At 41.0% G+C, this 15163-nt stretch overlaps 1 protein-coding gene across 1 annotated transcript; it reads right to left on the bottom strand.

Moving 5' to 3' along the window:
• Positions 1-784: 784 nt before the first annotated feature.
• Positions 785-10836, bottom strand: LOC118369551 (cysteine sulfinic acid decarboxylase-like). The gene is made up of 15 exons (XM_035754030.2): positions 10788-10836; positions 9627-9722; positions 9268-9422; positions 8849-8975; positions 8554-8644; positions 8062-8284; positions 7897-7976; positions 7732-7786; positions 7327-7443; positions 7018-7082; positions 6711-6792; positions 3135-3334; positions 2154-2205; positions 1977-2066; positions 785-1833 (listed from the first exon to the last, which is right to left on the bottom strand). Exons 2-15 carry the CDS (start codon positions 9706-9708, stop codon positions 1660-1662), a joined length of 1593 nt encoding a protein of 530 aa, XP_035609923.1. The 5' UTR covers positions 9709-9722; positions 10788-10836; the 3' UTR covers positions 785-1659.
• Between the last annotated feature and the right edge of the window lie 4327 nt (positions 10837-15163).

Raw genomic sequence — 15163 nt, 5'->3', positions numbered from 1 at the left:
GGCCCATCTCTTTGGCCCCAAATGCAAACATGGCCCTCAGGGTGCAGTGACCTCAGTCAACATGTACGGTGGGTTTGAAGGCAGGAAGTCTGGGCCGGCCCTAGGCATAAGCGACATAAGCGGTCGCTTAAGCCCCCTGATCGTTAGGGTTAACTGAAGTGTCGGGGTCTCAATTTACTTTTAGAATAGTAGAATACACCAGGTGCAATTTCAAAATGTTGTTGTGCATCAGCAGTTTCTGTCTTCAGCAGTCACTCAATTGGCCCATGTCAGCTAACATGTTTTAGATTTATAAATTAGTCAAGCCAGCTATCTAAATTTAGGGAGCCCCCATTGATTTTGTTAGTCACTCTTACACAGATATCCTATCAACATGGCATAAGTCATGGCAAAATGTGTACAATTTCAGGAAATTAGCTTTAAAAAGGTAAAACATTAGCTCCACCGCATGGCAAAATTATTAAATGACTAAAACAATTCTCAGCCACATGGCAAAATGTGTAGAATTGTAGGAAATTTACTTTAAAAATGTAATTTTTTTGCTCTCCACCATCAAAGAGGGGGCCCCCACAACCAAATTTTGCTGAGGGACCTGAAAAGGCTAGGGCCGGCCCTGCAGGAACTGGCCTCAGAGAAAGCTTCTTCATGGACTTGTGACCCCAGCAGAGTGTTTTTATGCATCACGCCCATGTCAGCTGCAAAGCCTTAGCTCCTCCCCACCACCCCTCCCCACCGTACACACTCACACAACTGCTTAAACATTAACATAAGCAGACACATTGAGTAAGCATCCGCCCTTCCCAGACAAGGCCATCTTTAATCCAGGCACGTTGGGTCACTCAAGTTCACTGTTTATGCAGGGGCGACTTCGTCCATGCAACCGTGTCCAGGATGTTGACATGGTTCCGCTGCAGCCCACAGCCCATGGGCTCCTCTGTCTGTCTCAATGCTTCATGGCATTGATCAGGCTTCCCTTGGCATCTGTCATGGGTATTTTTCAGAAGGACCTCCTACATCATGTTCTACAACCAAATAATACATAAAGGCCATACAATATATATATATATATATATATAGTACCGGTCAAAAGTTTGGACACACATACTCATTCAAGGGTTTTTCTGTATTTTTACTATTTTCTACATTGTAGAATAATAGTGAAGACATCAAAACTATGAATAACCCATATGGAATCAGGGAGTAACCAAAAAAGTGTTAAATACTAACCAGAATAGAAAGAGGAGTGGGAGGCCCCAGTGCACAACTGAGCAAGAGGACAAGTACATTAGAATGTCTAGTTTAATGAAACAGACGCCTCACAAGTCCTCAACTGTCAGCTTCATTAAATAGTACCCACAAAACACCAATGTTTTAAAACCATTGAATGAGTAGTTTGACTGGTACTGTACTTTATCACAAAGTAGTTTGTATGTAGCGAGCTACTTTTTCAATGTAACTTTAGTTAAGTAAATTGCTTTTCTTAAGGGTATCTTAACTTCTTCCATTGTGAAGTAATTAGTAGCTTAGTAAACTATATTGTCAAAGTAGCTTCCCCCAAAAATGTAGAAAACAAGTAATATTATTGTTAGAAAACAGATTCTGGGAGCCAGAGGAGTCAGTGACATAAATGGAGATGCAAGGCGATAACTAGAATGACTATCATAGATTATTCCCTAGCCTCTCAATCTCATCCAGAAAGAAGGTCATATCTTGGTAGGAGAGCTGCGGAGAGATGACTATCATGCGAAAGAAGTTGACTCGTCCACCCAGAGGCTGGTAGCCCACCATCATAGTACCCTGCTTAATCATGCGCTCCTTTATCACTGGAGCCACCTGGTGATGAAGATACAAGATCACAGCATTGTGTCAGCCATGACCAACAGAAACTAACTGGTTTAAATGTAGAATATGTCATAGAAATTGAGTTGAAAAAATATATAACTGGCATCATAGTAAACAACTTGACAGACACCAACCTTTGACAATCTGTCCTGGTAGTCTGGACTGTTCTCCTTTCCCCTCAGACTGGGTGGTATGAACCAGAAACACACGTTCACAAACTCAGGCTGTTTAACAGGACAAAACCAGAAGATGGGTGAGATGAAAATGGGAGAAGAAAATGTTAGTATACATTTGATAAAACAATGACTTACCTTCCCTATAAGTTGAAAGCCCTCTCTTTTCATCATCTTCTCCACCAGATATCTACGTGTGGGACAGTCAACACACAGATCATTGTTCCATGAAGTTTGAAACGTCTTTAATTGACATTTAATTTAATTGAGAGCTCTGAGCTGTTTTAAGTGAGGAGCTTGACTAGTCAGAATTACAGCTGTAGGTTTTGTAAATGTCCCAGCTAGCACATAACGTTCTGAGAACCATATGTTTCTTAGAGCTTGGTGAGTGTGGTTATCCTATGGCCCTCAAGCTCAACTTTGGACCTAGAAGCCAGTTCCACTGCAGTTTCTCATTGTTCCCCTCTAATCAGGGACTGATTTATACCTGGGACACCAGGTTTGTGAATTTAGTGCAACAAAAAGGCTCCGGACAGCAGGCTCCGGACCTTGTACGGTAAGAGTTTAATAACCCTGTCCTTTGACTATTTTTCATACAACCTTCCCATAATGTTCTAGGAATGGTGCAGGATAGTTGCTTGGCCTTAGAACATTCTCAGCACATTTACGATATTTCACAAAAAAAATGTAATTCCATGGCTAGTGAACAGAATATAAAATGTGTTTGCACGATTAATACCTAATCCAATGAATTTCCATGTGTCCTAATTTCCACACAGTTAATCTAAGACGGCCGTGTTAAGTCTTATTGAAACATGTTCTCAGAATGTTATTTAATTACTTTAAAATCATTTTAGTTCTAAGAACATTAATAAAACTTCCAAGGAAAACTTTCAGGGAAACATAGTAAAACATTCTCAGAACCTTCCTGCAAACAAAACATTTATATTACCAGAACAGATGGCATGTTCACTTCCTTTCTCAGGACATTTAAAAAAGTGACCTTTTTACCAATCAGGAAACATATGGCTTTGTTCCCAGAACCAATGGGAAATCAAAAATATACGTTCCCACAACTTCCAAGGAACCAAATGTGCTAGCTGGGGTTTGTGTTTGTACCTTGTATGGGCGAAAGCCCTGTCCACACGCTCTTCCAAGCCTTGTGACCCCACAGCTTTCCACATCAACCACAGCTTCAGGCAGTCAACCTTACGGCCGCACTGTATCGACTTGTCCCCTGTGTCCAGACTCATGTCATAGAACTTGTCCTGCTGGAAGAGGTATGTTGCATCTGCACTGTGGCAACGTTTCAACAGGTCCTGGGGAAGAGATCAAGAATAGCGGAGAATTTGCTCAATAATAATGGTAAGGAAGACAACAAAATGAATATTTAAAATGTGTACAGTGCCTTCGGAAAGTATTCAGACCCTTTGACTTTTTCTACATTTTGTTACGTTACAGCCTAATTCTATATAAGGTATATATATTTTTTTTCTTCAGAAAATACATTTACACAAGATATAGTCCTGACTCAAATTTAGGGTTACTACCCAAGCCGGCTGGTCGTTCGATCGGTTTGGTTGCCGGAGACGCGACCCAGTCGTAAAGTCTTTCGAGCTCTGAATGCTGATTGGCTGACAGTCGTGGTATATCAGACCGTATACCACGGGTATTTTTACTTCTCTAATTATGTTAGTAACCAGTTTATAATAGCAATATTATCACATCAGTCACAGGCTTCATTAATAATTGCATCAACGACCACGTCCCACAGTGACCGTATGTACATATCCCAACCAGAAGCCATGGATAACAGTCAACAATCCTCACAGAGCTAAAGGCTCCAGCTGCGGCTTTCAAGAAGCGGGACACTAATCCGGACTCTTATAAGAAATCCCACTACAACCTCCGACTAGCCATCAAACAGGCAAAGCATCAATACAGGACTCTGATCGAAATCCTACCACCCCGGCTCTGATGCTCATTGGGTGTGGCAGGGGTTTACAAACTATCCCGGATTACAAAGGGAAACCCAGCTGCAAGATGTACAGTGACGCGAGCCTACCAGACGAGCTACAGTGCATTCGGAAAGTATTCAGACCCCTTCCTCCACATTTTGTTACATTACGGCCTTATTCTAAAATGTCCCCTCAATGTTTCTCCTCAATCTACAAACAATACCACAAAATGACAAAGCAAAAGCAGGTTTTTAGAAATGTTTTCAAAAAACAGAAATACCTTACTTACATAAGAATTCAGACCCTTTGCTATGAGACTCGAAATTGAGCTTAGGTGCATACTTTATCCATTGATCATCCTTGATTTTTCTACAACTTGATTAGAATCCACCTGTGATAAATTCAATTGGAAAAACAAAGCCATGAGGTCGAGGGAATTGTCCATAGAGCTCCGAGACAGGATTGTGTCGAGGAACAGATCTGGGGAAGGGTACCAAAAAAAGTCTGCAGTATTGAAGGGCCAAGAACACAGTGGCCTCGATGATTCTTAAATGGAAGAAGTTTGGAACCACCAAGACACTTCCTAGAGGTGGCCACTCAGCCAAATTGAGCAATCGGGGGAGAAGGGCCTTGGTCAGGGAGGTGGCCAAGAACCTGATGGTCACTCTGACAGAGCTCGAGAGTTCCTCTGTGGAGATGGGAGAACCTTCCAGAAGGACAACCATCTCTGCAGAACTCCATCAATCAGGCCTTTATGGTAGAGTGGCCAGATGGAAGCCACTCCTCAGTAAAAGGCAAGATTCTCTGGTCTGATGAAACCAAGATTGAACTCTTTGGCCTGAATGCAAAGTGTCATGTCTGGCGGAAACCTGGCACCCTCCCTACGGTGAAGCATGGTGGTGGTAGCATCATGCTCTGATTTGTTTTTCAGCGGCAGGAACTGGGAGACTAGTCGGGATTTAGAGGGAAGATGAACGGAGCAAAGTACAGAGAGATCCTTGATGAAAACATGCTCCAGATCGCTCTGGACCTCAGAATGCGACTAAAGGTTCACCTTCCAACAGGACAACGACCCTGAGCACACACGCAGGACAACGCAGGAGTGGCTTTGGAACAAGTCTCTGAATGTCCTTGAATGTCCCAGCCAGAGCCCGGACTTGAACATCTCTGGAGAGAACTGAAAATAGGTGTGAAGTGATGCTCCCCATCCAACCTGACAGCGTTTGAGAGGATCTGCAGAGAAAAATGGGAGAAACTCCCCAAATACAGGTGTGCCAAGCTTGTAGTGTCATACCCAAGAAGACGCAAGGCTGTAATCGCAGCCAAAGGTGCTTCAACAAAGTACTGAGTACCGTTAACGCCTTCTATACTCGCTTCGAGGCAATTACCACTGAACCATGCATGAGCACCAGCTATTCCGGATGACTGTGTGATGACGCTCTCCGTAGCCGATGTTAGTAAGACCTTCAAGTAGATTAACGTTCACAAGGCCACAGGGTCAGATGGATTACCAGGATGCGCACTCAGAGCATGCGCTGACCAGCTGGCAAGCGTCTTTCCTGACTGACCCAAAAGTATTGGGACAAATTCACATGTGTATTAAGGTCGTCAAAAGTCTAGTATTTGGTCCCATATTCCTAGTACGCAATGATGACATCAAGCTTGTGACAAACTTGTTGGATGCATTTGTTGTTTGTGTTTCAGATCATTTTGTGCCCAATAGAAATTAATGGTAAATAAGGTATTGTGTCATTTTAGAGTCACTTTTATTGTAAATAAGAATAGATTGTTTCTGAAAACTTCTACATTAATGTGAATGCTACCATGATAATGGATAGTCCTGAATTAATCTTGAATAAGGCTGAGTGAGAAAGTTACATAAGCACAAATATCATATACAAATGGCTTATTGACAAAATGTCTAACTATCCCTTTAAACAATGCAGGAACATAACGTTTTTTATTATAAGAGAAATCAAATCAAGGACTTGCATTATGTTTTGTCATTGACAAACAGTTCAATTTAAACATGTATGAGGTGTAACTATTTGTAATTTTACAGTGTTTTCCATAATTGCAAAGGCGAGAGTGCAAATGCCACAGCAATTCAACAACAACTCTTTGGTTGATGAATCTGATGAAGCAACCTCGACTCAACCTCAACCTCGTAACATAATAAACGTAAATATGGTACACTCCAAATAGTATGATATGTTACGTTTCGTATGGTATGTATTCATTTGTGGATGTCCGTCATCCATTTCGTATGATATGTTACAAATTTTAAAAAAAAATTAAATGTTAAATTACAATTTGTACAATTTGTTACGAATTCTAATATGTTCTGGCTAATGTTAGCTCGGTGGATAACGCTATATATTAGCTATGTGTCTAGTGTTAGCTAGGCTAGGGGTTAAAGTTATGGTTAGGCGTTAGCTAACCTTAACACTAACCTAACGTGAAGTCATTTAAAAAGTACTAAGTAGTTGGAAAGTTGCTATTTAGCTAAAATGCTAAAGTTGTCAGTGATGAGATTCAAACATGCAACCTTTGGATTGCTAGACACTCATGTTATACACCTACCCATCCACTCAAAATGTGTTTTTGCCTTAAGTAACCTTCTGTCTTATGTAACCATACCAAACAACCTACTAATTTGAGTTTCTCAGATTTACATTACAATGCTATGTCTAGTCTATGAGACCAGGCTGGGTGAAGGGATGTTGTGTTGTCTTACCGTGGTGTCCTTGAGCAGAATGGCTGAACACTGCAAGCCAGTCAGCATCATCTTGTGTGGATTCCAAGTTACTGAATCGGCTCTGATCACAAACATATTCACATAATTACACTCGGGAGTCAAAGTCATATGTTGAGCCAATACGGAAGACTAGCCCAGTCATGCGAGACATCAAGACACCTAACCTATACTTTGGTACACTTTATCTCACACAGGCTGAATTACATGTAGGTTTTTTGCAGCACAATTATATAGTGCAAAATTGCATTCAAGCAACTGTATTCCTGAGCATGCACCTGACTCCCACCTCTCAACTCCTCTCATGAGATGTCTGTGTTCCTTTGAGAAGAGAACACTCCCTCCCCAGGCTGCCTGTGCCAAACCACAAGACAACACCAATCAGTGTTCTTCAGCTCGAAATCACATGGGAAAGATGGTCACTGTTGCAAAGGATTTAATTAGACGGTGGCCATCTTGGACATTATTTTGGGTTATGAAGTTTGATCTACATAACAGATGCTGTTGGGAATCATCTTGACAGAAGACTACTTTTGTGGTCTGAAAACATTGGACAAAGTTTGATTTTGAATGAAAGATCACTTTAAGAAGGACTCACATCAACATGCATCCATAACCCCTGTCTGTCACAGATGTCAGCGATGGGCTCCAGGGGGTCGAAGGCACCTTGTACAGTCGTTCCTGACGTGGCGTGGACAAGGAATGGTACTGCCCCCTGGTAGGTGAGGAGGGGTAATGAATGATATCCTTACATTTCTACTTGGTGCTTTGCAGTGTGATATGTGCTTTGCCAATAGACTACTAGGAATTGCAGATAAAATACTTTGAATGCTGACGGAGTACTAGGAATTGGCCAGATCCTTGTGTAAGATATCACTGATTGTCTATCAGCAATTCCCATTAGTCTAGTGGCAATTCCAACTGTTATCTGTGTAATTACTGTATCACAGCAGATATAATAAAATTGACACAGTAAATTACAAGGTAACCACAGTAAACTTGCTTGAGATTTCGCCAGCTCAATTTTCTCACTAAGGTCATCTGTAATCATGCAACCCCTGTAGGATAACAGAGAGCATGAGTTAAAATGTAAATCATGCATGCCTAGGAATCATAGATGTCAATGAGATGACTTACAAGAGTCAAAGGAAGGTTCTTGTCACTTTACCTATCATCCACGTTGACCTTAAACACGTTCTCTGTCCCAATACCCTGAAAGGCAGCTGCTTTCATCACAGAGTAATGGCTCTGGAGGAAAGTTTGTGTAGAACGAATTAATATGTGAATGTGAAGTTAAATAGTGCATTACTTCTACCATACAGTTTTCCCCCACCTCTTGAGATGTAAAGACAGCCAGTCGAGGGAGGGCCCACTGCCCCTTAAGTTTAACTTCTGGGAAGGCCCGGTAGCGTGCTAGGTTCATGGCATACATGTTAGACATGGTACCGCCTGGGCAGAAGATGCCATCTCCCTGTGCCCACCCAACTAGAGAACGTAGCTTGGAGAGTACCTCGTCTTCCATCAGGACGAACACTGGCGCTACTTCATAGGTATACCTGTCAAATAAACAATACAACTGTCCATCACAAGCCCCTTCATAACATACTTTATGGAATGTATATATGTATATACTGTATATCAGCGGAGGCTGGTGGGAGGAGACATAGGATGATGAGATCATTGTAATGGCTGGAATGGCACAATATCAAACACAAAGATATGGAAACCACATTTTTTACTCCGTTCCATTCCAGCCGTTACAATGAGCGCATCCACCTATAACTCCTCCCTCCAGCCTCCACTGATATATATTGCTCCCTCCTACTGGCTAGTGTTAAGAGCCTCCGTAAGGAATCGTCCTGTCAAGGCATGGTAGTCCACCCCTGCAAAGAGCTGATTGAAGAACCGCGGATGATCTGGAAAGAGAGATGCGCTTTACTTTAGTGCATGCATTCAGGACAGTCCCAAGCCATTGCATTTACCAAGAATCGGCTGTAACCAGAACCACACTCATCTCACTCTAAGGTTTCCCTGTGGGGTCGGGTGGCTCTGGTCTTGGTGAGGCCAGCAGCAAACCACCCTAACACCCAGGACCAGAGCTAGGCCCGGGGTGGACTTACTGGTCTTGACGCTGTACTTGGCCACATCCCGTACTCTCTGCAGCAGCTGGTGCTGTTGCTCCCCATACTCTCTCAGCTCCAGATCTAGCAGAGTAGCCAACTCCTCTGGCTCGCGCCACTCACACACCTATAACCAGGGGTATAACAAGCACAAGAAACCCCTGAAAATACAGTACTGAGTGTGTACCTCTATGGTTAGATTGTGATGCAGTCAGGTGTGAAGATGATATCAGTTAACATAAGGGTACTAGCCCAGTGGTTCCTAAAAATGTTTGCTACATGACCCACCAGGACAGCTTTCTGTCACTCAAGACTTACCAAAAGGCTTGTGCAGCAAAACATCTAACAATATGACACAGTGCAGAGAACAGTCATGTTAGGCTAGAGACAGTCAACAGTTTGATTTAGGGATGTGAGACCTTCTTGTTGACGTCTGTGCCCTTACATAGCACCTCCTCAAGGATGACTTTAAAAGCCTCGGTCAGGAAGAGCTGACCCTCTCTGTGCTCCAGAAGAGGTTCATTCAGGTGCTGCTGACCATAGGGTTGAGATGGTCCTGTAGTTGTCACATAGTCTAATGAGGTTAAAGCAAAGAGGGTTGAATAGTCGTGGTAATATGATCCTAAAGTCAATAATTACAATCACCAACAAGTTCTTTGCATGGTTTCGATATTTATACAACACCAATTCATGGCATTGTAGATATCTATTCACAGGTTGAGAACTCTGGAAAGTACACTCTCCTCCCATCAGATATTACAAAAACATTTAAAATCACCTTGCTCTGAAGCACTCTGACTACTCCACCAGTCAATGAAGGAAGACCATCCCAGGTTCCAGAATCTAGGTAGTTGACTCATGACTTAAAACCACACTGCAAATAAGATCAAACAATTGAGCAAATGCATCCCTTAACAATTTCACATTTCTAAAGGGGTAATTTACACTACGTACAAGAGAGTTTAATACCTGCGTGTACACATATTACTGTAGTATACAATTTCTATATCTCGAATGTCACCTTCGTAGGTAGTGTGCGAGACTTCTCCTCGACTTGCCCCGATCCCAAGCAGTAGAGTTTAGAATTGTCTCAAGCCAAATGCTCGTACAATAAAAAAATCTTAATAGCAGAGAAATATTTATAAAACAGCTGAACTGTATAGACATTTTCCATATATTTGAATCTTGTTTTATTGAGTTTACCTGAAATTGCAGTAATAGCCTGTTTAATGTTTTAATTGTCGCAGTAGCTTTTAAAAAAAATATATCAAAAGAATGGTCATTTCAAATGGAAAGGCATCAGCAAGCAGGTTCGTCTCCTCAGTGAATGAAACAATTTCAGTCCCAATTCACTTTCATCTCATGTAATGATTTACATGATCTTAATCAAATTAAGCCTGTTTTGTTCTAAGCTCACTTTTATATTCTAAAGTTGTAATGTATAAGCTGTTTAGCTATGGTTCAGCTGGTTGCTAAAATTAGCATTCAGCTAATGATCGATATTGATTAAGTGGGTACTATGTGATACATACATAGCTCGCATGCAACCCGTCATGTCGCTGAGTCTACCTTTAACAAAGTCTATCAAAAATGTATATCTGACTCCATGAAGATATATCAATGTGCAAGAAAGTATTGTTGAGTTACAGGAACAGACTATCAAGAAAGGTCTGAGAATTGCAGTCTGGGTACCAGTCTGTTTTGCTATCATTCCATTTGATAGACAATTCTATCAAAGGCAAACATTTAAATACATTGTAAAATGTATAAATTCACATACAAGGCAATCTGTGCAAATCTCAGAAACTAAAATCACGATGAACACACAGTAACATAGCTAGCATCACTCTTACTATATGAAGTCCACAGTACTGTGGTGTAAACTGTAAAAAAGCGAGCAAGAAATGACATCACCAAATCATGAACTAATCGCTCTCACCTGTGCCTGCTTGTGAACTGTGGCCAGAACCCTGGAGAGACTTTTATATGCTTTGCTTAACGAGGAGTTTGACTTTGCTTTTATGTGCTTTGATGAGCATTGGGCAATGCTGCCCTTGCTTGTATCTTTATTGCACTCACTCAAATGGTGGGAGAGTGTTGTTTGCCGCTGTGTAGGGCCGCCGCCAACAAAGACAGGGAGGGAATGAGATAAGATAAGGTTATTGTAGTTGTGTTTTTCCATTCATCTTTTTTTTTTACTTTAGTTTCAGTTAATTTCCAGACCTACTTTGTTATTTAGTTTAGTGTTATTTAAAAAATATTTCGTTTTTCTATTATTTAGTTATGTCGTTTTTGTGTTAGAAACAGAAAGTAGGAAAACATATAGATTGTAGCTTTAGAGGTGGCCTACAATCTAAATGTTTTATTAGGCTACCCATTGAATCTCAAAGAATAGGCTACCCAGTTTTATTAGGCTACCCATTCAATCTCAAAGAATAGGCTACCCAGTTTTATTAGGCTACCCATTGATTCTCAAAGAATAGGCTACCCAGTTTTATTAGGCTACCCATTGATTCTCAAAGAATAGGCTACCCAGTTTTATTAGGCTACCCATTGATTATTGATGAATAGCATCTAAACTTATAAATGCCTTATAAGCTTTAGCACAATTGTCTTTCTTGATCACAACCCCAACCAATTTGACCTGAACATAATTTGTTGGTTTTTATTTTAGTTTGTTTTGCAGCAAAATATAGTTTCAGTATTTTTACTTTCTCAAACAGATCTGTTAATGATTTTATTTCAGTTCACTAAATAATTTGTTCATGGCTAGATTTGGTCTGCGTTTTAGTTTACTATAGTAACCTTGGTTTCTAGGAGTGCTTGCCCTCTCACCTGTGTTTCTGTGAGTAAAGCATGCTGAAAATTGTAGCTTGTTTTTCTATTCTAAGTAATTAGCCAAATCCCAGCATAGCTGTTGCTCTTGTCCAGTCTCTTAGCCTAATTAATCCTTGTTCACAATGTCAGTGCGTCAAATCACATTTTTTTTAAATCTGATTTCTGGCAATGCGATTTGAGTCTGAACGGTAAAATATGATTTATTTGCCATCAATTGGTTTTTAGACTTATTTGGCATATATTGCTGCTTTCTAGCTATTCTTTTGACAGTTGACAAGAACATGTGGTGGTAACGTTAGCTCACTATCTTGTTAATTGTTTACAAACAAATTAGTCAATGTGCTAGAAAACTAAACAGCTAGCTAGCTTGTTGACAGCTGTGGCTAGCCAAAAACGACTCATTTTGAAAGTTGGATCATCTTATACTTTTTGAAGCTTTAATTGTTCTGACACTATGATTTTGAACATTCAAAGCAACTGGGAAACGTCCATGGCAACTTGCAACATAACTTTTTAGTGATAGGAAGCACGAGTACCACCAATCAGTCTACACCACTGCGCACACACCTGTCATTCCTATGACAACTAGCGTAGCCATGTCAGCAAATGACTGTGGTCTGAACGCACACATCCGATGTGCCATTTGGACAGTCAGTATTCCATTATCGATTTGAAAAACAAAACTGATTTGAGCATTAAGGCCTGCAGTGTAAACAAGGCACTGTAGGTGATTACTTACTATGGCTTTGCATCTACTATGCAGTCGGTTCAGGAAGGTGCACACCCATTGGTGCGCGGCGTCAGTTCGTTTAGTTCATTTACATTTGTTTGAGTTGTCAACCATTGTGAAATCAACTTGACATTTAAAAAAAATGTCAGCATGTCGTTCGATTTAGGTTAAAAATGATTAAATGGCCTTACATTGATGACTTTGGAAATCCAATGAGTTTTCCACATTAATTTAACGTCATCACATGGATTTTCTTTGGTTGAAATAACGTGGAAACAACATTGATTCAACCTGTTTTTGCCCAGTGTGGATCCTCAGACCCCCACTGGAGTGTCTCATTGGCTGGGCAAGTGTTTTAAAATGCAACATTTAAACGTTTAGTGTAATGTCTGTCTGTGTCTTATTGTTTTGGCCTACTCTTGTTTAATGTGTCTAAGCTGTTATGTTTAGCTTTTTAAAATACAATGTGGGTCAAGGGGGGATGACAGTGCCTCTATGGCGGCCTACTGTATTCAAGTGGGCTGAGGGGGTCTAAATAACACTATCCTGTTAGATATTGGCTTATCCTCTGGCCCAATTTGCACGAGGTACACTGTTAAGATTGCCAGGTTTCTCCTTACATCACCAAGGTAGGTTGAAAATGTATATCCCATGCATATCACATCAAAACGAGAACTCTGCATGGGAGAATAACCATCCATCCAAAACACAGGACTCTGTCTTGAGCTATACTTGCTCCACCTCTTAGGTGGTCTCAAGGTTTAATGTAAGCGCTAATGTAATTGTTTTAAAGGGTTTCCATCATCCAGGGTGACACTGAGGACTTGGGGCGTACAGGGAGGAGTAAAACTATTGAAAGTCCCAGCGGCCTCCCATTGGCCCCCTTGTCAGAGCAGGGCCACCGAGGCCATGACCGAATTAGTCTTTGGAGCCGGTAGCGATGTGCAGTTTGAACAAATCGTTATTTTTGAATGACTCTTTTTTCGATTCAATACAATTCATAGGGCTTTATTGGCATGAGAAACAGTTTTACATTGCCGAAGCACGTGGAATAGATAATAAACAAAAGTTAAATACAAAATCTGAGTTAAAATAGAGTTGATCAGGCTGTTGATTGTAGCCTATGGAATGTTGTCCCACTCCTCTTCAATGGCTGTGCGAAGTTGCTAGACATTGGCGAGAACTTGATGTCGTACATGTTGATCCAGAGCATCCCAAACATGCTCAATGAGTGACATGTCTGGCTCGTATGCAGGCCATGGAAGAACTGGGACAATTTCAGCTTCCAGGAATTGTGTACAGATCCTTGAAACGTGGGGCTGTGCATTATCATGTTGAAACATGAGGTGATGGTGGCGGATGAATAGCACAACAACGGGCTTCTGGATGTAGTCACGGTATCTCTGCACGCTCCCTCAAAACTTGAGACATCTGTGGCATTGTGCTGTGTGACAAAACTGCACATTTTAGAGTGGCCTTTTATTGTCCCCAGCACAAGAGGCACCTGTGTGTACAGGCACCCAGGAAGACGTCTTGGCATTCCATGTTTATCTAAACTCTTTGAATGAACACCTTCACTTCACCATGAACTATGACCCATCACAAATCAGTTTCTTGATGTGATGGTTATTAAGGACAAAACCTCCCTCTCTACAGATCTCTATAGGAAACCTACAGACAGGAATACCCTCCTTAGAGGTGACAGCTTTCATCCACGTCCACTTACTAAAAGTCTCCCTATGAGTCAATTCAGTCGTATCAGAAGAATATGCAGCTCTGATGCTTCTTACCTGAAACAGACATCGAACCTCAAACAAAGGTTTAAGGAAAGGGGGTACAAATACAATTGTGTAAAACATGCCAATGATCGTTTTGAAGGACTAACACAGTTGGAAAGCCTTCAACCAAAAGTAAAAATAAGCTGGGATATAAATGGTCAAGATGTCACGCAGGGGAGGGGACATTGAGAGGAAATTTCTTCAAAGGGAATCGTTCTGTATCCACAGTCTGAACACACTGTCTCCTCTTGGCCTTAACGAGGAGTTTGACTAGAAACTGTTTTTTATAGTTTCAATAAGTTTGAATTGTGTTTTTTTAATCCTAATTGAATATTGTATGTGTAATGTGAAACTACATTTTTGTACCTCCTGTTTCAGGAAGTGATGTCACTGAGTACTGCTCCTATATATAGGACCTTCCGCCCCCACCTGGGATATGGATGCCTGATGAAGACCTAAGGGTCGAACCGTTGTAAATAGATATCACCTGGGAGCATGAGCAGCAGTGTGCAGCGTTTTCCTTTCTGTTTTCCATGAGTTTGCCTACAACTCTAACATCTGTGGAAAGTACCTGGATGTGCGTACGTTCTTCAGTTTTTGCACCTGTGTAATGATCACGCTGTTTAATCAGCTTCTTGTCAGGTGGATGGATTATCTTGGCAAAGGAGAAACACTAACAGGGATGTAAACATATTTGTGCACACAATTTGAAAGAAATAAGAATTTTGTGCGTATTGAACATTTCTGGGATTTATTTTAGCTCATGAAACACGGGACCAACACTTTACATGTTGAGTTTAGATTTGTTAAGTGCCTTCGGAAAGTATTCAGACCCCTTGACTCTGTCCACATTTTGTTACGTTACAGCCCTATTCTAAAATTGAATAAATAAAACAATTTCCTCATCAATCTACACACAATACCACATAATATCGAAGCGAGAACACGTTTTTAGACATTTTTGCAAGT

The sequence above is a fragment of the Oncorhynchus keta genome, chromosome 36, assembly GCF_023373465.1.
Source record: "Oncorhynchus keta strain PuntledgeMale-10-30-2019 chromosome 36, Oket_V2, whole genome shotgun sequence".
Taxonomy (NCBI): Eukaryota; Metazoa; Chordata; class Actinopteri; order Salmoniformes; family Salmonidae; genus Oncorhynchus; species Oncorhynchus keta.
This window is presented reverse-complemented; position numbering and strand designations above follow the sequence as displayed.